Source organism: Sciurus vulgaris (assembly GCF_902686455.1).
Source record: "Sciurus vulgaris genome assembly, chromosome: 1".
In the NCBI taxonomy this organism is placed as follows: Eukaryota; Metazoa; Chordata; class Mammalia; order Rodentia; family Sciuridae; genus Sciurus; species Sciurus vulgaris.
The window spans coordinates 99602917-99630581 of record NC_136461.1 but is presented as its reverse complement, the minus strand read 5'-3'; the positions used below and the strand labels follow the sequence as shown (position 1 = coordinate 99630581).

Here is a 27665-nt window from a genome sequence, read left to right as displayed (position 1 = left end):
CTGCTGTAAAGCTTTGGGGAAGGGTGGGTGGAGATAAAGCTGTGTGTAAAATGATTAAAAATATATATCAATCTGACCTTAATATTATATTGAAATGTAAGCTTGAAATTATTTTAGTCTCCAGAGGGTTGTATTTAGGTGCAAAAGAAGGATTCACTTTGCACTTTATACTCTATCTCAAAATTTCATAGATCTGGAACATAACACAAATTATAAATGTTAATACGGGAGCAAGTGGCATAAAAGGTTGCAGACCATAACCAAGACTACATTCACACTGTAAAGGTTCTGTTAAAATTTATCAGTGAGTTTACTCCTCTGGTTAAAATAGGAGATGAATAATTCATTAAGGGTTTAATTCATATCTACAGGGCCTACTATCACAAAACACTGTACAAGGAACTAAAGAAAGCAATCATGAAAAAGATGGGTTTCTGTCCACATAATCTAAAAGGACAGATTATATAGTTTCCTAAACATGTTGTTTAATTGAACTAAGAGATCAATAAGCAGATGAATTTATAAAACCTGCCAATTTGCCAGGCTCCGTTATGGTGCACATGAGTAATCCTAGTGATTAGGGAGGCTGAAGCAGAAAGATTGCAAGTTCCAGACCAACCTCAGCAATTTAGCAAGGCCTTAAGCAATTTAGCAAGATCCAGTCTCAAAATTAAAAATAAAAAGAACTGGCTGGTATTTAATTCAGTGAAGTGCCTGTAGGTTCAATCCCCAGTACCAAAAGCAAAACAACAATACCTAGCAAACGAAATATATTACATTTCATAGTCATGAAAACAATTTTCTGTTATCATATTTATGATCTTAGGAAAATGAGCTCGGAAGACTCCATTTATGATAAATTTCATATGGCATATTAAGTTTTTTTTAACTGTGAAAGTCTATGGGATTCAGTAATAAATTACCAAAAAAGGACAATTCCAGTATTCTAATTATCCTCAATATTTCCTCTGACTTGAGCACACAGCATTATAAAAGTAAGATGTTTGCTTATTAGTTTCTCAATGTCTGGGGTTGATAATGTAGCTGGACCACTTATAAAGCACTAAAGTACTCAGATGCACTTTAAAAACTCTCAGATTACATATTTCAATGAGCTGGAATATTCTCTTTAGTTGGCACCTTTGTTTCTATTCTTCATGCTGAGGTGGGCCTAGAGCCCTTGTGCTTCAGAATTAAGGGTAATTGAATTTGAGCCCATTTGTTTAGAAATTAACTTTTAAATGGGGTGTCAGGAGTACTTAGAGATGCATTATCTCCCAAAGCTATGGATTCAGTGTTATCTGGGCACAAAGGGCACTTAGATCCATTAATAATATGCATTACCTCAGCACATAAAGCTCCTACATCTCTTACATGTTGATGTTCTGGGATCAAATCTTGCCTTCCAGATTTTGCCTTTTTCTTCTTCTGGGTCCAGGAAAGCAGCGTTTCTTGAGCCCATCTCTGAAGACTGCAGTCCTGCTAATGTCTAACCTGAAAACCCCCTACTCAACATGGCAACATAGCATGGGGACCGGCCACATCCTTAGTGTGGAGAATATTCACTCACATCCACAATAGGATTGGTACAGCAGGGAAATTCACGCAGTTTGAAATTGGCTAGGCAATGGGACCATGGTTTAATGAGAATAGCCCTTGAAGAGCAACACTCAGGTGTCAGATCCTGTCACACCAGAAGCTTGATAGAAGATGGTCAAGGGGTAGTCCAGTTCTAGGAAAAGGAAAATGAGGCAGAGCTCATATTAAAAACTGGGCCCCTAAGATAAGAAGTAGGTGACAACTTGCTAAGTATGCAGATGTCTCAGGGCCCACATCAGCATATCAGAATTAGGGTTTATGCTTGTGTGGTTGAGGCTGCTGCCCCACTGGAATGGGTTCAAGAATTCTGCAGCACTGATCTTGTCAAGTGTAGACTCTACAACATGGAGGCTGAGGAAGGCAGAGCTTGACAAGCACACTCCAGCATGGAGCACAAGTGAAATCACCCAAAAGGACCCAATTTCTTGCACAGCCCAGGACACCACACCAGGATTTAGGAGAGGGGTCTCGGGAAAGAAATACTGCTTTATGGGCAGGGATGACTGATAAATCAGGAAGCCGGAAAGAGTTTGCAAGAGTAAAAAGACTGAAAGGAAATGAAAAGTAACCAGAGATCTAAGCAGAGAAGTGAGCCAGCGCAAAGGCAGGTGGGCACCGTGGCCAGGCAGGGTTGGAGCCAATCCAAAGAGGCCAGCTAACCAGGATGTCCCAGGCACGGTATAAAAGCAGGGGACATGTCTAGTTCATTTAAGATTCTCAGCTAATGGCAAGTGTGGTATTGTGGAAAAGAAAAGAGAAGAAATGGACAGAAGGAAGGAGGTCACTAAATAAATGAGTGAATCAAAAAAAAAAAGAGGAGATATAAATCAAATCAATGTAACTTGACTGTAAATTAGCAGCATTAGGCCCTATCCCCTCTATCCAATCTTGCCACTAACTAAATGCTGGACTTTGGATACAATGCTTAATATCATCTTGAAACCACAGTTACTCCATTTGTAAAATGATCAGATAGACTGGATAACCTAGACAACCACAATAATAAGGTTTACTTCAACAAATATTTTTGGTTTTTTTGTTTGTTTGTTTGTTTTAAATTTATTTTTATTGTAAACAAATGAGATACACCTTGTTTCTCTGTTTGTACATGGATTAAAGGCATACCATTTGTGTAATCATGTGTTTACATAGGGTAATGTTGTTTGATTCATTCTGTTATTTTTCCCTTCCCCCCCACCCCTCCCACCCCTCTTTTCCATCTATACAGTCCCTCCTTCCTCTATTCTTGCCCCCTCCCCCGCATCATGTGTCATCATCTGCTTATCAGCGAGATCATTCTTCCTTTGGTTTTTTGAGATTGGCTTATCTCACTTAGCATGATATTCTCCAATTTCATCCATTTGCCTGCAAATGCCATAATTTTATTATTCTTTATGGCTGAGTAATATTCCATTGTATAAATATACCACAGTTTCTTTGAATGCCTACCTACCACCACGCTCCTAGTTTTGAAGAGAATGAGATAAAGGTAGTGTTAACCAGGAAATGTTGAACGTTCTGTTCTTCAGAGAGCCCTTTGCTCTCTGACTGGTTTTGTAAGCCCTGCTTGTAAGCCCTGCTAAGTGTGAGTGCTCTTAGATCACAGGTTAATTAAAACAGGCCTAGCCCTCTTTGAAACACAATGAAGACAAAAGGTTCGCTGGGAGGGTGATGCAGGCCTGCAATCCCAGCAATTTGGGAGACTGAGACAGGATCTCAAGTTTGAAACAAGTTCAAAGCCAGTCTCAGCAATTTAGGGAAGCCCTGTTATAGTTTAAATATGAGCACAAAAGTTCATGTGTGAGGCAATGAAGACTTAGAGATGAAATTATTTGCTTATGAAAGGCTTAGCCCAATCTCCTGGTAGGGATTAACTCAGTGATAATTACAGGCAGGTAGGGTGTAACTGGAGGAGGAGGGTCTCTGGGGGCATGCCTTTGAGGTTTATATTTTGTCCTTGATGAGAAGAGTCTCTCTCCCTCCCTCTTCTTCTTGGTCGCCATTTCTTGACCCGTTTTCCTGCACCACACTCTTGTGCCATGATGTTCTGCTTCACTTTGGACCCAGAGCAATAGAGCGGACATCTATGGACTGAGACCTCTGAAACCATGAGCCCCCAAATAAACTTTTCCTCCTGTAATTACTCTTATCGCATCATTTGGTCACAGCAGAAAAAAAAAAAAAAAAAAAAAAAAAAACTGATGAAAACAGACCCTAAGCAACTTAACAAGACTCAGTCTTAAAAAAAAGAAAAAAACAAAAAAGGACTGGGGTATAGCTCAGTGGCAAAAGTCCCTGGGTTCAATCTCAGTTCCAAAAAAAAAAAAAAAAAAACAAAGGAATTGCATGGCATTCAACCTTTGACAGTCAAAAGTATGAAAGTTCTAATGTGTCTCACCTTCCCATTATGTATACATGTTGTGCAGAGAGTATGTGTGAGCACCCAGTTAATGAGCACCTACCACACACAAGGCAAATAAGTGAGTGTTTTCACATATATAATGTCATTTAACCCTCGTGGCACATGGCTTAGATATTTTTTAAATTTTATAAGTAAGAAAGTGAGATAAAGGCAGGTGAAAATGATTTATCCAGGTCACTTTAACTCTAAATAGCCTGAATCCAAGGCTAGAACCCTCTCTGCCACACTACAGTACATCTTAACATTAGCTCGTTGCAGCATAATGGATAAACATGCTCAAACAGTAGGCTTTTCTTGAAAGCTAATCTTCAACACAGGAACATTTGGCAGAAAATCTGTTCACATGATGTTGAGGCTGGCATTCCACAGGTGGATTCTTACATTCAAAGGGAGTATGACAGGAATGGCAAATAAGGCCATTCATTCAACCGATAGACAGTTCATTATATCGTTCATTTATGTCACTATATAAACAATGGACTTCAGTTAAAATTGGTTGAGCATTTCTAGCTGTGCACGCCAACCTCAGCAATTCAGTCATGAATTATGCTAGGATGGGAAGCACAAGGAGGGAAGCTGACAATGGTGAGATTTGATGCTAAGAGAATAAATTCAGCTTTAGGACAGGTTCCAAGAAGGGTAGCCAGCTTCTTAAATCATGAAGTCCTAGGGAGAAAAATGAAATTTGGGTGCAAGTTGGGAAAACCTCATCCCCCAAGAGTTCCAAGTCATTGGAGGATAGAGTGCCATGGGGATGACCATGGAAATGGCACTAATGGTAGACAGGCAGATGGTGGAAGATGTGTAGCTCCAAGAGGCCCATCTGGCATAAATACAGACTCCAGCCTAGGATAGGATTTAGTATTGGGGAGGTTTTTAAGGGTTAAAAGAGACCTGACTCTCTATATGATGATGAAGTTTCAAGACAGAGCTTCAGTCCAAATGGAGAAACTGGAGACAATGGTAGTAAGAGGGTTGGTCCTGTTATCAGGCAGAATATGGCAGGTATTCAGAACTACATGGAAGCTTTGTGGACAATGGAGGGCCTCCCTCAGGCACACAGAGCTTAAAGTAGTGAGAAAGATTCTAGACCCCCACCAGATGGGAGGATAAAAACTAGATTTCCTAATATATTTCAACAAGTTTGTTTAGAATTGGTTCAGTCAGAGAAGTCCTGAACCCATAAAAGAATACTTACACAGTTGCAGCTGAGTCAGGAAGGAACTGATACATCACAACACGGTTTAATGTTAATCTGTACCCATTTTATAGCCAAGTAATATATCAATGACATTATACCTCAGGTATGATGAAATCCCCTTAGAATTGCATTCATATTCTTTTGTCATAATATTTAGTGGTAATTGGATCATTATGGACCTTTTATGCACTTTCATTACTACTGCTGTAAATGAAAACTCAGTAGAATTGTAATACTATTCTACAGAAACATTTTTTAATTGCTTTGTCAACATAATTGAAAAACCTAAGGGTGGAGTAATGACACCGTTATAGTATGTATGTGGATTCATAAGATGGATTTTGATTTTCACCAGAATGGTAATACAAAATACCTCTATCAAAACTTGTTCTTGACTTTATAACACTCCAATAAGTTCCTGTTAGTGTTCACAAAAGCTTCACAATTTCACATCAATTTACGTTCATTAGTTCACATTCATGTCAACTCAATCTTTTAACTAAAATAAGTCCTTTTAGTTCTTGAAATAAAGAGTTAAACTGTAGCTTTTCTATAGCTTTATAACACTGTACTTCATAGAAGACACACGAGGAAATAAATTACAGAAATTTTCTAGATATTTTAAAACATTCTTGGTCAAAATCACTTGGAGCAAAACCATGATGAAAATATTTGTAATGTACATCTTGCCAAAAGAAAGTGAATATATTTGCTAGTGCTCTAAAACCATTCAATTGCTTCTACACATGTTGAGAAGATTCCTATCTGCAAACAAATAATTGGTACATACCAGGAGCCTTAAGGGCTTAGTGCATCATTAATTGCACATCTCATCTCTGATTAGACATGTGACTGTGCCTGCTCTTTCGATAAATTAGCCAGAACCAGAAAAGGCCATGCAGGTGTTTCAGTGCCTGAGTGTTTTCTCTCTCCCTCCCCCACACCTCTCTCTCTCATACATAGAGACTTAGGAGGAAGGCATCAGTCTTACTTAAATGCTTGGTCTAACACAGTCCTTTTAACTCTTGGGTTGACATACTTGCCGATAGAATTTTGGTCTTTCATGAATAGAAATATTTTTCTGAAAATCCTTCTGCCATGTACAAACACAAATTTACAGGTCATTGTCAGGGATGCCATCAGGACCTGAATCTGCATCTACTTCTGGAAGAAACACCTCTCTGTATCTAGCATCTGTCACTTCTTAAAAAATAGTACAAGTTCAGGAGGGTTCATTTATAGCTTTTGTATTAACATAACTCCTTCATCATGGACTATCAGTTTTTTAGTGAATAAGAATGCATGCTTCATAATCATTTTTCTTCTGTCATACTATTTGAAAAGCATTTCTCCTACAGCAGTACAATATTGGAGATTGGAAATAGAGAGATGAACAGGACAAGGTATCTAATCCTCACAGAGGCAGCCTGAGGCATGGCTTAAGGACGTGAGCTCCTCAGTGTTTCCTACCGTTTTCTAGCTGTGATTAGGCACAAGTGACTTTACCACCTCTACACTAAGTTTCTGCACCTGTGAAATGGTACAGTAGTAATATAATCTGCCCTACAGGGCTATGGGAGTCTACTACATATAAAGTGCTTAGCACAGTGCCTGACTTGGCACAACATGTTCAATGCTCAATATGTTAGCTATTAGCATTATGGAGTTCGTATTCTCATAGGAAAACAGATCACAGCATACAACCTAAATATAGTGCACCAAAGCCCTTTAATGGGAGTTATGAACAAAATGCCACAGAGCTCTGATGAGAAAGAATATCACTGAATTCATATATAATCAGCTTTATTGAATTTTCTTTGAAGCGGTAACCATGGCTGACAGAGCGGGTAGAGATCTCAAAAGAAATGACCTCTAAGCTGGGATGTACAGATTGAATTTACCAGTGGGACAAGGGTGGGAACAGCCAGCAAACTAGAGCATGAGCAGTAAGCTTGAGCAAAGGCCTGGCAGCATGTACGTGAATGACCTGTCCAGACCAGCAAGTGGTGTGAGATGCAGCCAAAATGGCAGGTCAGGGCCTGGTGTGGTCATGATGGTAGTCCCAGAGAACAATGTGATCAAATCTAAGGTACACAAAAATAACTCAGCTACATCCTGTAGGTTGAGATACATGAAAGAGGCTGAAAGCAGGGAGTCTGTTATGAAACTATTATGGCAGCCTGAACTGGGGCAATGGCAGTGAGGATGGAGACTGACGACAGAACTGGCAGGGACTTGGAGGGGGACTGGAAAACACTTGGGGACCAATGTAGGGGCAGAGGAAGGATGTGGGGATGACTCTATATTCCAGCACAAAGTAAGGAAAATAGGAAGAGAAGCAAGTTGGCGAGAAAGATAATGAGTTAAACACTATAAATATTAACTTTTGAGTATCTGCAGGAAGAAAATCAAGTGAGGAGTTTAAAATACAATTCTGGAGTGCAGGATAGACTCATTGGGGATGGTGGGAAGAATAAAAGTAGAGAAAAGTAGAAGAATGTGGCACCTGAAAAAGCAATGCTTGCACAGTTCAGCTAGCTCCATGAACTAGAATCAGAATCAGCAGATACCTTTCCAAACTAGATCCTCTCCAGCAAAACTAGATCACACACTATACTTTAACACACTTGTATATTTGCCTTGTGCCTTTTGTTTCCCTATTCAACACAACATTAAGCATTCACTATGTGTCACGCCACTATTCAGGAGTTGGGGGATACAGAAATGAAAACTCAAAACTCTGCCATTGGGGAGTTTATATTATAGTTTATGAGATAGTCAATAAGCAAGGAACAAAATAAACATAAAATATAATTTCAAGTAACTAAATGAGGAAAAATAAAGAGATAAGAGACCTGGGGGAGAGGGGAAGCAGGGAGTACTATCTGCAATCAGGTGGTAGTGGTCAGGGAAGGCATCATTGATGAAGTGACATTTTGAAGACCTAACATGCAAGAGAGAACTACGTGAAATCTGGAGTGTTTGAGGCAAAGGGAAGAGCAAATATGAAGACGCTGAAACAGGAACAAGCTTGGTATGATTGAGAAACAGCAAGGCAGCCAGTTTGTCTAGAATACACAGAATGGTAGCAGGCTGTTTTATGACATTTCTGTACTATTGTCTTGAATCATTAACTAATAGCATTGTAAAAATTTTCACAGATTTACGTCCTATCTTCTCAACTCAAGCCTATTGAGAGCAAGGTCTATATTTAAAGCTCATAGAGCACAAAACTTTGGGCATAGTGAGTACTCTTTCTCCATTCATTTTTAATTGTGGATTAGAATCTCCAGGTCCCACTCTCAATCACTTTTGGACTAATCCCAGATGTTTTTTTTTTTGCCATCTGGCAACTGGGGAACTATTTCTAGTTCTGTTTTGGTCAGTAAGGAAACCTGGATATGACTAGAGGAACATAGAAAGGCTGAACCAAGATTTACCCTGGGTGACTGCAAACCTGAGGGCTTTACTTAGACTTTTAATATTGACGATGGAAATATGAAGCAATCTAGCACATGCTCAGAGAAGCAGTTTGCTTTGCCACAATTCTGCCCTTAAACATTATAATAATATTATTATTATCCCACAGGGGTGTCATGAGGATTAATGAGACATTTTCAAATCACTTTGAGCTACTCTGTTGGGGGTACTAAATAAATGGTATGTGTTCCTCCTGAAGTGCCATTTTTGACACTGATTTGTTGTGATGGACTCTGCTGTCCAACAGGGCTGGAATGCACCCACCAACTCATTTCCTACAGACAACAGAGTAACCGTCAGAAGGCAGTGGTTTTCAGTTAAATATGAATTGAAGTGAACTAGTCGGCAATCAGAAGCAAATAGGCTGCTGTTAGAAATCTAGTATTTATTAAGTGATCAACATAAGAGTTTCACAGTGTGATACAGTAAAGCAAACACTGGATTTGGGAATGGTCCAATACTTTAGACCCAGTTCTGCCACTAACAGGCCATGTGAACTGAACAGATTGCAAAAACTTCTCTGGGCCTCAAATCTAAAGGGCCATCCTAAGAAGCTCATAAGCTGAGTCTTCCAGACAAGGCAAATACATGAAAGGAATGGAAATATTCATTTCTGAAGGAGAGATACTTCACAGCAGGTCACAGCTTGTGACCATCCATCACAGGACCATCCTCTGCTCTGGTCTTACTTGCCATTGATTAATATTAATTTCAGCACTAATTCTTGCGAAAGGAAGAATAAATCACTTTCCAAATCAGACATAGAAGTGCATGAAACATTTGATCTTTAAAAATAGGGTCTCTGCCTTTCTATGAGCTATCCTTGTAGCGAGCAGTCTGGCTCATTCTTAGATTTAAATATATGAATGATTAATGATACTGCTATCCCGACTGCCAACTCAAAAAATATAAGTAAAATACTGAGGTGACTGTCACATAAAGCATTGTTCTAGAGTTTTGTGTGAGAGTATTTTACACAGTTGTCCAGATTTGCCATTTCACAAATATGTTACTGCTTGCAGTGCCCAGCACTGAGCTGGATGTGAAGTGGAAGATGAAAGAATAGTAAAGAACATGAGTGTTTGTGCTCAGAAGAGCCAGAGGTGGAAACTCTGGAATACCTGATTAAGGCATTGCACTGTGGGCTGTTTCCCCTCATTCCTCATCCCAGCACTCTCAGTAGGGTCCTGGACACAAAAAGAAATGTTGCCTCCCTTGAGCAGAGAGAAATGCAAAGAATCATTTGGTGGAGAATTCAACTCAACAAACATATGCCAAGTTCCCACTATTTCCAAGGCACTCTCGCAGTTGCTAGGAACAGAAATTGAGTAAGACCTACTTTTACCCTAGAAAGCCTCATGGTTGGGAGCAGTGATGGGAAGGCATGACCATGAATCACTCTTACTTCAAATCGAATTTTCAGCTCACTTTGGATGGATGAGGAGTTGTCTAGACAACAGTTCCTCTTTTGTAAATGATTTGAATGACACAATAAGACAAAAAGATTTTTCTAAAACTAGGATTGACTTAACATTGGGATTGATAAAATCTCTGGAGGTAGAAATTGTGCTCTAAGCGACCACAATAATTTGCAGAAGTAGTTCAAGTTCAAAGTAGATAAATGCAAATTATCTCTGGACCCAAATCAAGCAACAGAGGCACAAGTTGCAAAATGAATGTTCTCCCTCTTGACCAACTAGCACATGGCAGATTCCTTACCATAGGGCATAGTAGCACATTAAGGAGTGTCTAGGTGTAGGTCCTGCTTTTGTCCTTCCCATGACAGGCTTAAATCACAGAGTGGGGTTTTTTAACCACACAAATTAGATGTGGTGAATTTCCTTATCCAGTTTTCCTCTTATTTTCCCACCTACAGGGAATTCCCATGTACTCTAAAGACCAGGTTGCCCCTGCTAATCCCAACCAGTAACTTGGTCATGATTCTGCCCCATGTTAACTATTCACTACAGGAGCAAATCTCCAAACGCCTTTCATGACCCACTTCTTTCAAACTCCAGGGGAGAAACCCATCAGCGCCTATTACTTCGATTGGCTTCTCAGCAGAAGTTAAATTATTTAGAAAACCCACCTCTGGGTCTGGGCAGTCCTCTACCCTCAAGGGAGCTCAAGATGCTGATACTAGACTTGCCTCTTGCCCAGGGAGCCCACCTGGCCTGCACTCCCTCCCTCCGCAATGCTCAGGCCTGGGCAAGAGGTCACTTCTTGGTCCTCGCTTCTCCCCTGCCCCAGTTTCTGCTATCCGGGCTCCAAGGAACTTGCCTCCCCCAGGTCGGCAGGCCCAGGTGGAGTGCAGGAGGCCTGCGCTTTTAGGCCGAGGTGTGGTTCCTGCCGCAGTTCCAGCAGCCTGGTGATTGGGACGCGGCCACGCGAACTGCGTGGGGGGCGGGGGGACACTGAGCCCAGGGGTCCGGGTCTGCGGCTGGATTCCCCGAGGGCAGCTCCGCCGGGTAGGGGTTGCGGGTACCTCAAGGTGCGAAACGGGGGTGCTTCGGTGACTCAGAGCAGCTACGAGGGCAGCCTAGAGGGACAGGCCCGCGGCTCCCCAGGAAAGCGGGGCGCGCGCCCGCGCGGTGGGCGGGAGTCCTGGGGGACGCGGATGGGCGGGCGCGCGCCCCGCGGGAGGGGGCGGAGGAGAGGTGAGGAGGCGTCTCTGCTGGGCTGCCCGGCGCACAGCGCCAGACCCAGACTGAGCCTCGCGGCGGCTGCAGCAACAGGCGGCGGGTTGGGCTCAGGGGCGGAGGCGGCAAAGGGGCGGGGAGCGCGAGGAGGAGCGACTCGGCCCCGCCGCTGCCGCCTCTTTCCCGCTGCATGGACGAACACATCAGCCTCCTGCGCTCGCCGCCGCAGCCCTTCGCCCACCACCGCACCCACCCTCCCCAGGACCGCGCGAGCGGCGGCGCCCACACTCTGGTGAACCCCGGCTACGCAGAGCCCGCCGCAGGCCCCGAGCTGCCGCCCGACATGACCGTGGTGCCCGGGGACCACCTGCAGGAGCCGGAGCCGGCCGACGGCGGCGGAGGCCAGCCCCAGGGCGGCTGCGGCGGCGGCGGAGGCGGCTGTGACCGCTATGAGCCGCTCCCGCCCGCGCTGCCGGCTGCAGGCGAGCAGGACTGCTGCGGGGAGCGCGTGGTCATCAACATCTCGGGGCTGCGCTTCGAGACGCAGCTTAAGACCCTCTGCCAGTTCCCAGAGACGCTGCTGGGCGACCCCAAGCGTCGCATGAGGTACTTCGACCCGCTCCGCAATGAGTACTTTTTTGACCGCAACCGGCCCAGCTTCGACGCCATCCTCTACTACTATCAATCCGGGGGCCGCATCCGCCGGCCGGTCAATGTGCCCATCGACATCTTCTCCGAAGAGATCCGCTTCTATCAGCTGGGCGAGGAGGCCATGGAGAAGTTCCGCGAGGACGAGGGCTTCCTGCGGGAGGAGGAGCGGCCCCTGCCCCGCCGCGACTTCCAGCGCCAGGTGTGGCTGCTCTTCGAGTACCCCGAGAGCTCGGGGCCGGCCCGGGGCATAGCCATCGTGTCTGTGCTGGTCATCCTCATCTCCATTGTCATCTTCTGCCTGGAGACGCTGCCAGAGTTCCGAGATGAGAAGGACTACCCCTCCTCGCCGTCGCAGGACGTATTTGAGGCGGCCAGTAACAGTACGTCGGGGTCCCCTGCGGGAGCCTCCAGCTTCTCGGATCCCTTCTTCGTGGTGGAGACCCTGTGCATCATCTGGTTCTCCTTTGAGCTGCTGGTGCGATTCTTCGCTTGCCCCAGCAAAGCCACGTTCTCGAGAAATATCATGAACCTCATAGACATTGTGGCTATCATCCCATATTTTATCACCCTGGGTACCGAGCTGGCCGAGCGACAGGGCAACGGACAGCAGGCCATGTCCCTGGCTATCCTAAGGGTCATTCGCCTGGTGAGGGTCTTCCGCATCTTCAAACTCTCCCGCCACTCCAAGGGACTGCAGATTCTGGGGCAGACACTGAAGGCTTCCATGCGGGAGTTGGGGTTGCTCATCTTCTTCCTCTTTATTGGGGTCATCCTTTTCTCCAGTGCGGTCTACTTTGCTGAGGCAGACGACCCCACTTCGGGTTTTAGTAGTATCCCGGATGCCTTCTGGTGGGCAGTGGTAACCATGACAACAGTAGGTTATGGAGATATGCACCCAGTGACCATAGGGGGCAAGATCGTGGGGTCTCTTTGTGCCATCGCTGGTGTCTTAACCATTGCCCTGCCAGTTCCTGTTATTGTTTCCAACTTCAATTACTTCTACCACCGGGAGACAGAAGGGGAAGAGCAAGCCCAGTACATGCACGTGGGAAGTTGCCAGCACCTCTCCTCCTCAGCTGAGGAGCTCCGAAAAGCACGGAGTAACTCGACTCTAAGTAAGTCGGAGTATATGGTGATCGAAGAGGGGGATATGAACCACAGTGCTTTTCCCCAGACCCCTTTCAAAACAGGCAATTCCACTGCCACCTGCACCACGAACAATAATCCCAACTCCTGTGTCAACATCAAAAAAATATTCACCGATGTTTAATATAGGATAGGAGTGACATACTGTGCTAAGTTTTGTGTGGAACGTGCCCCCTTGGTCTGTGACGCCCTTGTTTTGTACATTTCCAGACCATTCATCAAGGAAAGGACCTGAAGAAGTGGGAAGCACACTCCATTCTCCCTCTCCTTACTGCTTCATACTGAAACAGGTGCCTGTGTTGCAGGTGGGCTGCATTCTCTCAGCTCTCCTTTTTCCCCCTCCCCCTCTTTCTTGATTTTTGTGAACAACAATCTTACATTAAACTTGTTTTCTAGCAGTACATGCCCTATTTAAAAAAAAAAAAAATGTACATCCTGGGAGGAAATGAAACTAAAGAACAGTTAGAGTAACTGTTTAACCTCAAAATGTTTAAGTAGTTGTTTCTTTACTAAGTAAAGAAGACAAATACTTCAATGATGCTTCAGTTTGGTGGACCCTTCAACATTATTTATTAAATATTTAGTTCAGTTGCCTATCCTCTGGGTATGTGGATGAGAAGTCTTAACTAGAACTATGACTTGTAAACCCACCATGAGTTTTTTTTGGTTTTTGACTGGAGTTTCTAGATGAATCCTCTTCTCCCAGAATTTTAAAGGTCTCTACAACTTTGAACAAAGGGAAATGCCCAAGATGTCCTGTTCTAATTTAACTCTTTGGGGCTTGCAAAGCATTTTGAAAGTATTTGACTTGACAGATTCTGGTGAAGTTTATGCATTTGTCCCAGCCAATGTCTATCAAACTCTAAAAACAGATGTTTTCAGTGCTGCTGAGAAACAAAAATTTCCTAATGCATCTGAGAGATAAGCTTCTGCAGTATCGCAAGAAGATTAAAGTGGCAGACACCCCTTCCAGCGGAAGTTACTAATTCGGACCTGACTGATGCAGTTCCCATAGCAACCCATGTTTCCTGGGAAACCCGAAAAAGGTTGTCATGGCATCTTTTGCTCTCTAGCCCCACCCCCAGCCCCTTCCGTTTCCACAGTAACCTTTCCAGATGGTTCCTACTTAACATGATTTCATAAGGAAAACCACTATTTGAATAAACCGCACAAATAAAGTTAAGCCTGAGAATCTAAGGAGGTGAAAAGAACCAGGAAATGCATTTTTTTTTTGCTATGAAAAATCATTGATGTTATTCCATAATGACTGAATCAAGAAGGGAAAATATCATCTTTGGAATGTTACATGTAAACCACAATAAGACATGATCTGAATTAAATGCCAGGTATTATTAGGTAATAATTTTAAAAGATGCTTCTCTACAGCTTTCTCCATGAAGTGACAAGCCAACAAATGGAATTTAAAAGCAAATGTAAAAGTGTTCTGTACATAAGCAAATGAGAGATTCCATGTTCCTGAAACTACTACAAGGGACCTTCAGATTTCCTCATTAAAAAAAAAAAAAAAATTACAAAGACAGGTCCTACAGCAGGACTGTCACCAACACAGCACTTGAAAAGCTAAATAAACTTCAAATATGTAAGGATGCACATTTTTAACTGAGGGAATTACAGGCAATCAACAAAAAGGAGGATCAGAAAGGAAGCAGACCTTGAGGGAACACCTGCAAGTGTCAGCCATATGCTAAGGGTTGCCGGCAGACAGACAGAATCAGGTGAGCTCTGGGTGGTCCTTTGTACAGGGATCAAAGGACATGTAATTTGTATCTATATTGATGAGACTTAAAAAACCAATAGTTTTATATTAATTATATGCCAACTGACCTTTTAAAGATTGCTTACAGCAACTTTTCCATATTTTTTCATGTTGCTATTATCATTTGGTTTTCATTGTTTATTGCAAAAGAATAAAAAAAAGTCATTTCTCTTCAGGATAACTTTCACTCAAACTGAACTGAAAATTATTCCATTACTTTTACCAACCCCCTGGACTTCTGAACAACCTGATTCTACTTAAAAAAGAATAAAAGGCACAACCTTCAGTTGTTAGATTACTGGTCCGGTTTTCATTTACATAAGTTATTTAGTAGAATGCAGTAGTGCCATTCTTTGAAACAAATGGTTAAAATTGAAAAGAGTAACATTTTACTTAAACATAATCATTTTGTATATGTTATGTATGTTATATATATGTATGTATACACACACACAAATTATACATTATGCACAATTACCTTTTGGCAATTAGAGTAAATGAGAGTAACCCTATTTTTAAAGCTCAAAAGATATTTTCAGGTAATTAGAAGTCCACCTACTTTATTATTTGTGCATTTTAGAGAGTAGGAAATAATGATTGAGACCATAAGAGGAGGAAGAAGAAAGAAAAGACCACCCCCCAAAAAACAAAATAGAGGCAAGAAATCTGTATGTACCCTGTCATAGGGTTGTTGTTTGTTCTTATCTATTTGTATCTAAAGAAGACTCCTGTATCTAGTTTCCTTTGCTTCTTGTTTGAGTTACTTTTAATGTTGAGCTACCTTTTAACCTATCCTTTGGTATTCTTAATGACAATGCATTCCTTTTATGACCCATTTTGATAATAATGTTGGATGTACTATAGCAATCATATAAAATAATTTTATATCTGTTCTTAAAAGATCTTCACATAAGGATGAACTAAGTGCAGTGAGTTTTATTCATATTTATGCAAAAATCACAAATTCATTCTATAAAACTCAATTCATTCTATAAAGAAATTATGGTTGTGCTATAATTTTTGTGTTTCTTAAATAACAGTAATTTAAAAGGGAACCTTTTTTTTCTATCCAGAGAAATAGCACAGGTTTTGAGTCATAACTTTGAGGGAGTATATTGCTGCTAGTCGCCATATTGGAAGCTCCTTAAAGGTTATAGGTTTGTGTTTTGATTTTTGGATAGTAGTACCTAGTACAGAATGTAGCACCTGGTATGTTTGTTGAGTGAATGCCTGTTATCTTATAATAATGTTATGTGTGGGCTTTTAATGAAGTGGCTAAAAAGCATAAGCTGTGCATTCATATTGCCAGGTTTTGAATCCTGACTGCTATATGACCTTGAGCAAATTACATAATCTCTCTGTTCCTCAGTTTCCTTATTTGTAAAATGAGGATCATAAATAGCACTTTATACGTTTTTGTGAATATTACATGTTAACACAGATAGAACACTTAGAAAAAATGATTGCATGGCATGCAGAGATTTTACTAAGAGATTATATTTTATAATCATTACTCACAAGCATTGTGTGATTAATGCAAAGCTTTGTGAATATGAAATATACAAATAATCAATGGCATCCTATTTCCTTTGTAAATAACAATAATAATTATCACTTATTAAGGATCAAACAAGCCCTGGACAGTTGTCAATTCTACAAGGTAAGTGCCATTAACTTCATTTTAGGAGAGTGAAAAATAAATGACTGAAGTTAAGTGATTTCCCTGAGATTCCAAGAGATCCAGTAACAATTTAAAGTCAGGTCATTCTGTCTCCAAAACCCATGGCTTGTATTAAGTGATTTGAAATATAAAGTAACATAAACCCCTTATGCTTTTAGATTTGACTTCACCCATGTTACTGATGGATACCTCCAGAGACCTATTCATTCAGTTACTGAAAATTAACCCTTTCTTAATAATCAGATATTTTTTATCCAGAAGGATCAAATATGTTATTTAAATTGAATAAAAAGATTGACTTTTTGAGTAATAAAAGATTATTTTATTATGATTGATTTATCTGGATTTAATCTTAGAAAGTATAATCAGTCATTCTAGTGACATCTACTAAGATTATGGATATTTATCAGTTTTGAGATTAATTTCCTGTTTTATGTGTTCTAATCAACAACATAAGATAGTTTTTTGCAACTTATTGCTTTCCCATCTCCTTATATTTTAAGTTACTGAACACCAGGAAAACATGCCAGAGATCTGTGTAAACATTTTGACTCTCCCTTATTAAAAAGGGAGAAACTGCTTAGAGCAGAAGGGTTGAAAACTAAAGGAGATTGCCAGTTCTTTGAAATTTGTAACATTATTGCCTTCCTAAACCTCCCCCTGGATCCTTAAGAGAATCCGTGTGCTAAAAAACATTAGGATATAATTTTGTCACATGTACTAGCCTCTTCACTAAAGTCCTAAGTCATTTTTGAAATAAAAATGATGATTTGGGCTTAGAGCAAAATGCTAATGTGTCCACATTTGCCCATGCCAGTTAGCTTTGCCAAACTACAGGCTTCACTGGTGAGCTCAGTTGCACATTCTGGGTATTAAAAAAGTAAACATATGTCAGTGTATAGTAAGAGAATCTTATGAGGAATATGACTGGATCCAGGCACATCCAGCAGCACCTGGAGGGCTGTATGTGTCCTGCAGCTGGTGAATCCAGAGAGAATCATGGGAGCTAACATTTGTAATTATTTATTTTTTTTATGTTTTAAACTAATGTTATACCAAACTTACATATCCACCAACTATGGCGACATAATCATTGACACCTACACCTGTGAGAAAATGTTCTATCTGTTATTTCTAAACTTTGAAATAGAATTTCAGAATTGAAATTTTAAATGCACAGTCTGAAGAAATTTGAAGTTATGGTTTGTTTACATAAAACCTGTTATTATATGAAACTTATTTACTTCTTTACAACCTACTCAAGTAATGACTTTGCTGATAGTATATAAATATAACATATAGAGTATATACCAATAGTTTACTCCTGTGAGAACCATAACTATTAATTTATTGACTTCTATACATTTAAAATTTCAACATTTTCTACAGCAGTTCCAAGCTCTTCCCACCTCTCAGCTGTGAATAGAAGTGATAACCCTTCCCACTAAGAAATGCAGAGAAGCACATGAGTCCCCAATCTGAAGACTTATGGAAACACTGTGAGATAGAGGTGAGGAGCATAAGAACGGGGAAGAGGATATTTAGGGATTGCATTTTAGCATGAGATTTTTTTTCTGTTTTGTATTTGGTCGTGGCAAACATATAACATTAACATTTTTTAAACAATGTCAGGGAGTGGTTAGCAACCTTTGAAAAAAGGTAAATCAGAGGAGGCAGGAAGGAGAAGGAAGGAGAAACCACACAGCCCAAACATCACTGTTGTGACTTAGCTCTTAACTTCCTGCCAGGGAATGGCCATTGCTATATAGCATTTGATAATAGTATTTTTTATATACTCACATTCAGCTTGCAAATATAATTAAGTGATTTAGACTAGTTAGAAGGTTTCTAGCAGTATGTCTTGGTTTTTAATGATTCTGTGAACTAATTTTCCAAATTGTAGAGAAATATACATTATACAGAGAAATATTTTCAAGGATTTTCTCTTTCCCCTCCTTATCTTTCAAAATTTGTACCATCTATTACCAAATGCATTACAGGAGAGATCTAGAAAACAGGCCCCATCATTTTCTTGGGAGCCATGTTATTTATTGTTGCAACCTTAATGGTACAGAATAGGAACTCTGCCCTGAAAGAAAAAAAAAACTGGGGTTCTGTTAATGACATATTAATTAGATGGTTAACAAATGATATTTCATCATAGCTAAAGAATGTTGTGAATGAGTCTGTTCATGCAGAACTGTGTAGACACAAGGGTCATGTGTCTTCATGTGAAGGGACGGAGGGGAAGCTTTTTCTCTTCCAGTGAACTTGTAAGCTCACACCCACTATCAGAGCACAAAGTCCCTTGGGAATCTGTTGAGATCCCCACTGAAGTTGTAATACGAAAGGTAGCCTTACACCTATGGTCCCTCAGCTCCCATCCTTTCCCCTACTTGACAATTCTTCCTGTGGCACCCTGAGTGATCCTTTTAAAACATTCATCAGGTCATGTTACTATTTTGTATCAAAACCCCTGTTTGGCTTCCCATTCACACAGAATACAAACTGAAGGCCTTACAATAGCTTGTAAGACCCCACCTAACTCAGCTTCTCTTACTCTCCTGGCCTTCATTGCCACTGTCCCATCTGATCCTATGCTGCACCCACACTGGCCTCCTTGCTCTTTTTCCCCTCACAGCAGGCATGCTCCACCCTGGAGTCTTTGTACTTGGTGTTCCCAGGCCTAGAATGTTCTAGAATCAAATTTGATACCTGCATGACTCACTCCATCACCAGCAGGTGTGACCTTATTAAAGCCTTCCCTGACTACTCTGTTTTAAAATCGTAGTTCCACAATATTCTCTGTATCCTTTTTATGCTTAGTTTTTCCTCTAACATAATAGATAATTTATGTACTTGATTTATGGTCATTTTTCCCTTTCCTTCCATGAGGACATAAATTTTGTCTGTTCATTGTGCTATATCCCCCAAGACTTGGAAATGCACCTGGAATACAGTTGATGTTCAATAAGTATTGGAGGGATCTATGAGCAAAAGGATATAGAATTCCAATTGGAACTGTTTTTATCCTATAAACAAAAATTTTGTGTTGTGCTTCATTGCCATTACTCTGTAGCTTATATTCCTCACCATGTGCTTGTGGATAAAATTCCTTATATTCAGGTGACTGTAGAGGCCTCAATTTGGTAAAACATACTTCAGTACTACCCAGTTATGGGAATAAAATTCCTTCATGTGACTTAAACATAACATTATAGGAGATATCAGCAAGGGTACCTGGAAGTTAGAATGCTTCAGAGGGACTGTTTCCTACACAATAGCTGATGGAGTGTGTTTTATATATGATTCATTACACACACACACACACACACACACACACACACACACACACACTACTTTGACCCATTGACCCAAGTGGCACAGCAATTGGAAGGTCTCCAAAAGACTTGTCAATCTAATAGACATTCTAAGAAACTTCCCTGTAAGTTTACATTTGGTTTCAGTTAATGATGAGTCCTAAAAATACATGAGGTCTTCATTACTATAAAAAATGATTGAATTAGGCATTACAGATTCACCAGCAAGTCATGGTACAAAACTCTATCACTTATTTTATAAAATACTTTTAAATGCAGCTATCAAGTAATATGATAGGTGTTTTAGTCAGCTTTTTCATTACTGTGACCAAAAGGCCTGACAAGAACAATTAGAGGAGGAAAAAATTATTTGAATCACAGTTTCAGAGTTCTTAGTCCTTAAATGACTGACTCCATTGTTCTGGGCCTGAGGTGAGGAAGAACAGGGTGGCAGAAGTGCATGACAGAGGAAGGCAGCTCAGGACATGGCAGTCAGGAAGTAGAAAGAGCTCTACTGAGCAGGGACAAAACATATACCCCAAAGGCGTACACCCAGTGACCTGTCACCTCTAGCCACATCTACCTTCCTACCATTACCCCTCAGTTAATCTATGTCAGTGGATTAATGCACTGATTGGGTGAAGGCTCTCATAACCCAATCACTTCACCTCTAAACTTTCTTGTATTGTCTCAAAGGTGAGCTTTTGGGGGACACCTTATATCTAAACCATATAAGTCAGTTATTTTTTAAAGAGATTATGCATACATGAAAGGAGAGGGGCACATTTCATCCATGAAAGATAGGTGCAGATTCTTAGAATGATTGTAATAATGGCAAAACTTAGACTGCTTCAGCAGCCTAGTTGTATATGTTGGTATTGGAGGATTTCTAGAAGCTCTGGAAAAGTGACATGTATAATATGGAACAATGGAAACTAACTAAAGCATTGATATGAGTACTACAGATAGCACCATGATCTTAGGTAATTTTGTGACAGATGTACTTTGCTTTGCAGCAGAAAAGGAGGATTCTCCTAATATGAGTAGAGAGCAGCTTTCTCCACACCCCTTCAGAATTTTCTGCCTTCCAGAAATTCTTAGGCAAAACAGACCAAAGAATGACCTGGCTGTTGCCTCTGCACATCCAAGTAGCATGGTTTCTTTACCAAATGTGTCATCAAATTGAAAATTAATGTGCTTGAGTTTATATATAGTCCAGTAGAAGTTAGAATATTTTTCTCTTTTTACCAGTTCATCAGTTAAGCCCACACAAAAATTTTAAGCATAAGTTATTGGGGATAGGGAATGGACAGCCACTACTGAGCTAAAAGCTGAAATTGATCAAAATTAACTGCAATTTAGCATTCAGCCCTTCCCCCGGAAGTTGAAACTTTTCAATGGACTCCAGAATCCCAAAATAGTTGCATAAGCCAGATTTTTCTGTACAATATTTGTCTAGATGGGGAGATAGATTCTGGTGTTTCATTGTAATCCCAGAGTTCTCCACTTGGAATTAAATTTATTTTACAAGTGAGAAGGACAAGAGTTTTAGAAGACAAGGGGGCTAAATAATGTGAACTCAACTGTGTTGCCCCAATTTATATGTTGATGTCCTAATCCCCATACTTTAGAATGTGATTGTATTTGGGCACCCTATCTATAGAGGACATTACATTTAAGTGAGGTATTGTTGCTGGCTCTTTGCGGTTCCAAATTCCATGGATATTTGTCACTGCTTGCAGCAACAACTTGCACAGGTCTTATGGGTGGTGGAGTAGAAACTGAGGCACTTCTATCTTTCTCTTTAGTGCACTGCTTTCTTGCTTATTTATAGAGGATAGAGGAAATGAGGTTTACTTGCTTTGAGAGGAGAGAGACAGAGACTTTGCTTATCAGAGAGAAAGAGACTTTGCTTAAGAAAGAAACTTTGAGAGAAAGGCAGGCTTTGCTTAGAGCTTAGAGGAAGAGACTTGCTACACCTTAAAGTCCTGCATCCTGTGAACTAAGGGTACATCCACCCAAGGTGCCCTAGTGATGCATCTCAGTTCTCCGTTCTGCGATCTGCCTTCCGCCGCTGCCCCTACTTGCTGCTGCCGGGCATCTAGCTGCTTTTCTGCTAATGGCTGCCGTTTGTCCCTACTAGCTGCTATGTTCTTTCTTCTGGCTGCTGCCCCCGCTTTTCCCTACTAGCTGCTGCGGCGTGTTGTTCCCTGTGGCTGCTGCCACGCGTGTGTCTTTCTTCTCCTGCTTTTCTGCTAATGGCTGCTGTGTCGTGTCTCTGTCTCACTCTGCCTACACTTATATCACCTCCAGGAGGTGGAGAGCAGGGCCATGCCTCTTACGCAAAGATTAGGCGAGATGCTCCGAGCAGGCAATTAGTGCTCGAGAACACATGTACATACATTGTGTGCGTGGACGATAAAATCACCTGAGTGTGCTTATGTCAATTAACCTCCTTGCTGCCGATGTGATCAGGCGCCATCCCGGCACCGCCAACATGGCACAGCCCCCAACAAGGTATTGAGAATGGGCCCTAATCTAGAATGCCTGGTGTCCTTATAAGAAGAGGGAAACAGCATGCAGACACACATAGAGTGACAACCATGTGAAGACACCAGAAAATGACAGCCATCTACTAGCAAGGAACAAGGTGAAATCAATGCTTCTGACACCCTGATGTCAGACTTCTAGCCTCTGGAAGTGTGAGCAAGTAAGGCCTGTGTTTTAATAGCTTTATGTTTATATTCTGTAGACCTTTTACTGCAAACATTTAACTGATTTCAAAAGAGAAATCTATTTTACCATGTAACTGTGAATTACACATATTTATTGTTAGACCTAAATGTTGCTCAAAGTAGTGTTGATTATGCTTTAAAGCTTATTTTCCCATGATGTTTTAGTCAGCTTTTTCGCTGCCATGACCAAAACTCCTGACAAGGACAATCAGAGGAGGAAAAGTTTATTTGGGGGCTCAGTTTCAGAGGTCTCAGTTCACAGATGGCCAACTTCATATCTTTGGGCCCAAGGTGAGGCAGAATATCATGGCAGAAGGGCATGGCTGAGAAAAGTCATTCAGGACATGGCAATTAGGAATAGAGAGATTCTCTACTACAAAATGTATGCCCCAAAGGCACACCCTCAAAGACCCACTTCCTATAGCCACATCCTACCTGGCTGCAAGTACCATCTCGTTAATACCTAACAGGAGATTAAATCACTGATTGCGGAAGGTTCTCATAACCCAGTCATTCACCTCTTAACTTTCTTTCATTGTTTCACACATGATACGGGGGGACACCTCTTATCTAAGCCATAACACATGACTTCCCAGATTTTTGACAAAACTCACATCTTAGCATATTACTAACTTTAATTACTAAGTGAGTTTAAATCTCATTTGCTTGCCAAAAATACATAATTTTCTAGACCCCCAATCAGAAAATTGTATGAAATGACTATGAAATCTTACTAGTCTTGAGCTTATTCGCTACTGTTTAGTTAGAATTTGCAGAACTTACTAGTGTGCAGTCAATTCTAAGTATTTAATAGATGTTTAAGTATAGGCATATGAAAACAAAGTTCCCATACATGTTTTAGAATGACTTCAACTCTTTTCTCATAAAATACAAAATCAGTGAGTTCAGTAGTTAAGGATGCTGAGTCTCTTTCATTTAGGCCTTGATGGAGGATTAATTAACTTCTTTACAAACTGGTAATTATTGAAATTTGTTCTTATTCTTTTTTCTTGCTTTATATGCTACATTTATTTGATCAAGTATATTTGATTATAGTTTACCATTTTCTACTATACCTCCTTTCTCTTTTTTTTAATGGAGTTGACTTTGATACTGAAGTCAAATGTCCATTCTTTCCCTTTCAACCCACTTCTTAGCCATGAGGATAAACGTCATGATTAGTATTCAGATATTACTTAATATTTTTTGTTTCTGCTGAAGTACAACTCCCTCCACACCTATAATCTATTAGGATACCATGATCTACCAAACTTATGTAATAATATCAAGATCATTGAGAGGCAGATATTAACACAGGAAGTTAGAAAAGAAAGGCCCAATCCCTATGTAAAAAGAATGGAACAGCAACAGGACAAGTGTAGGTTAACAGAACCATAGTAGTAGTGTGAGCAAAGACCAGGCAGTAACATCAATGCCAGATCATTCATATTACTTGTATTTTCTTGTTAGTAGTCATCAATAACTGTTATGACATTGTAATTTTCAAATTCCCACAGTGAAAAGTAAGCATATTTTGAATATGGTCCTGTCTTTTGACTTAGTTTTAAGAAATTACATCTTTGATCACAGTGAATAAATATAATTCAGACCAATGAGGAGAGCTTCAGTAGGTGATGGCTCCTTCAACACAGTAGGTATGTAGTATTTAATTTCCATCAAAGCACACTCACATTCCAGATCATCATCTTTGGGTATATGATTTGGAGACATCTGCTAAAACCAGGAGTATGTATGGGAAATGGTGGATAATATTCACATATTGAAACCTGGATTTAGCACTCTCTGTTTTTGTCTTTGTAAGTATTCTTTATATCATACAGTTGGTAAGTTTCTAGAGTGTGTAAGTGTAATTTTAATATATCCTTATTCATTCAACATATATTCACTGAGTACCTCTTATGTGTCAGGCACTGAAAAGTGGTAGGGATTTATTCATCCATTTTACATTTGCCAGATACTACTCTGGATTCTAGATATAGTGGTGAACAACACTGTCATATTCTGATTTTTTAAAATACTGTCTCTAATTTTTTTTTTTTTTTTTTTGAGAGAGAAACACTAAACCTGTTACCCTTATTTCTTGGTTCTCCACAGACCTTGATTTTTGTTGTCCCAGTTCATGATGCTTTAAAGTGGTCCATAACTGTGCAGAGTTCATATTTTTAAAGGATCAATAGATTTGAAAATTATTTGTAATGGAAAGAAACTACAGGCCTGGCATTCTGGGGCTATGGAACACGGTTCTCATCAGTACAGGACTCATTCTGAGACTGGCATCTTTCTCCTCCCTCCCTCTCTCTGCCTCTCTTTTATCCTCTCCATGACGATTGTCTGAGGATGTGTTTTCTATCCATTTAGAAGAGTTCTCATATTAGATAACCATAGTAGGATGTATAGTCTGAAAAGAAGCAAACCCTCAGAAATTCATTTAGAAGATTAATACATGTAGTTTTCTAAAAATCAGTGGACACTCAGAACCTGACAGATAGTTCTAAGAATGAGGATAAATTTTTGTGTTCAAAAAGCCAGCTATCACACAAGGTTGGACCAAATTTGGGGGTTGTTATTAATGGAAAAGAATGTATAATTTCTGCATAATCTGAAATTTCTTTCTAACTTAAAAATTAAAAGCATTTGACATGTGGTTAATACCTTTAGGAATTAAGTTGATTGAACTTTTTAAAGTAATGGCTAAGAAATTTTACAGAACATAATGAATGGAACTATTCTATTGACAAAGAGTCTATAATTTTCAAAAGTTAAATACATAATAAATTATTGTGGTTACTCAACAGATCCCTGAAGAGCCCCACATAAAGGAGTGTAGAGCAGCGCTGACCAGTGGGATACTCAGTTTTAAATTGCTTGGATCAAGAACGCAGTGGCAGTTAGGCCACTGATGGGCAGTGATCTGTCTGCCAGCACATATTTTTATTTCAGTTGACATTAAATAATATGTGTCTAACAAATGCTTTACATGAAGAAAATGGCTCAAAGCTGGAGGATTCTCTTCATATTATGTGCAGTATAAAAGATACTGGTCAAGATATAGAGAAGAAAAAGTATATTAAGGTACCATTTCAACCTTTGGACATTTTGATAAAAGCTAATCATCCGAAAACTATAATCAGTGTTGCAGATGAAGAAAACTTAAATGTTTGTTTCTAACAAGTCAACTATTCTGGTTTTATTTTTTCAATTAATTATTGGACTATGTTTAATCATGAGATACATTCGTGTGGTATTCTACGTTCTGAGTTATGTGCAATTTGATTTGTGAAGGTGTGCTTTGTACCAAAGGCTCCCATACATAAAGTAGCCCATTTACTTATAAATAAGTGAGGTCTACACTGTGCCCAGATGAATAGTATTAAAGACAGACTTGCCCAAAAGAAATGTGCCTTGCTCAATTAAACATTCTTTTATTTTTTAATTCAAAATTGTAGATTTAAAAAATAGTTGTATGGGTAGGTTTTAGTTGATCTTAACTTCATGGAAATATATTAGTACTTACTATATGTTTAAGTTGTCATATTTTAACTAAAATTTTAATATTTAATTAATACTTTTAAACAGTTCATATATAATATATTAATTCAATTTTATTTTCATGGGATGTTTGATGTAATGAGACAAAGCACATTCCTAAAGATATACATATATATATATATTTCATCTGATGTTTATAGCTTTTCCTTCAAAGTTATATGTGTAAAAGATTCCTTGACTCATTTTCTATTTTTATATTCTTTTAGAAATGGAGCTCTTTTTCAACTAAAAAAAAAAATATACAAGATTTTAGTCGAAAAAGAGATTTAGGAGGTCATGAAGATTGTTTCCCATTTGGGGACATTTCACTTCTGTGCCATTATTAATGTATTTACTGTGACATTTCAGCAGAATGGTAGCTATTTGTATATTATTTGATAAGCCTTATGGAAAGTCAAACTGTGAACATTTAATATAAAGAATCTAGTATATAGAAGACTTTTTTCATTTCCATTTTTTTTTCAAAATACACCTGAACAAGCACATAAATAACCAATCTCCTGTTACTTAAATTCATAACAATGCTAAATTACAATAAGAGCACTTAAGGAATTTTAATTTTTATAAAAATATTTCAGTAACAAAGCCAATATTATAAGCATTTTGGTGCCCTATAGCAGGAAATGCAGGCGATGAATTTCATTAATATATAAGAATATTAACTAAAAATCATACACCAGGTAGCAGCAAAATAGATGGATAGGAGATACAATCCAGGTAACTTTCTTTGAGGCAATGTCTATAATGAATTTTTCACAATCTGCTGGTAATTTCTTTGTGATCAAAATTGGAGCCCAGATCACAATAGGAAAAAGTGAAGTAAAGGAATGACAACTATCTCAAATGTGAACTATGCGAACCTCCAATCAAGATGATTTGCTACTAAAGTGAAAATATAGCCCCCATCCTATTTTTTCGCTCTGTGTTAGCCCATATAGGAGTGATGCTGCCCTAGGAAATAGTCAGTTCATTGCAGCCAACTTAATCCTCATAACTGATGATCACGGCCTGGTTAGCAAGAAAATAATCCACATCAACAATGGGGATGATTGAAGCAAACTGATCAACTGTATGATAGGAATTCTAGACATTCAGATATTTTAGAAAGAATCAGTAGGTATTACAAAAATAGACACAAAAAATGGTTTCATAAATCACCAATGGCACACTTTCAGCATTATAATGTATATCATATCTGAAGTCATTATTACAGGCTACAGCTTCAAATAAAGACAAAACCTGGACTTTTACAGTTAAAGCAGAGAATAGTATCAGATGAGAAACCTGTCACACCAGATATGGAGTGGAAATAGCATCTGCCTAGATAATGGGAGACCAGAATTGCTGACTTCCTACCTGTGGGATCTTCAGTAAGTCAGTAACCATTGCTAGGTTTCAGTTTGCCAGGTGTGCTAGCTTCAGTAATCTCCAAAGCCCTTTCCAA

At 39.8% G+C, this 27665-nt stretch overlaps 1 protein-coding gene across 1 annotated transcript; it reads left to right on the top strand.

Moving 5' to 3' along the window:
- The first annotated feature begins 11406 nt into the window (after window positions 1-11406).
- KCNA3 (potassium voltage-gated channel subfamily A member 3) lies at window positions 11407-14710 on the top strand. Its single transcript, XM_079109959.1, has one exon. It carries the CDS (start codon window positions 11532-11534, stop codon window positions 13260-13262), a length of 1731 nt encoding a protein of 576 aa, XP_078966085.1. The 5' UTR covers window positions 11407-11531; the 3' UTR covers window positions 13263-14710.
- Window positions 14711-27665: the final 12955 nt, after the last annotated feature.

Bases quoted from the DNA above. Each gene is read 5' to 3' on its own strand.
- KCNA3 (XM_079109959.1), top strand. From the start codon at position 11,532: ATGGACGAACACATCAGCCTCCTGCGCTCGCCGCCGCAGCCCTTCGCC.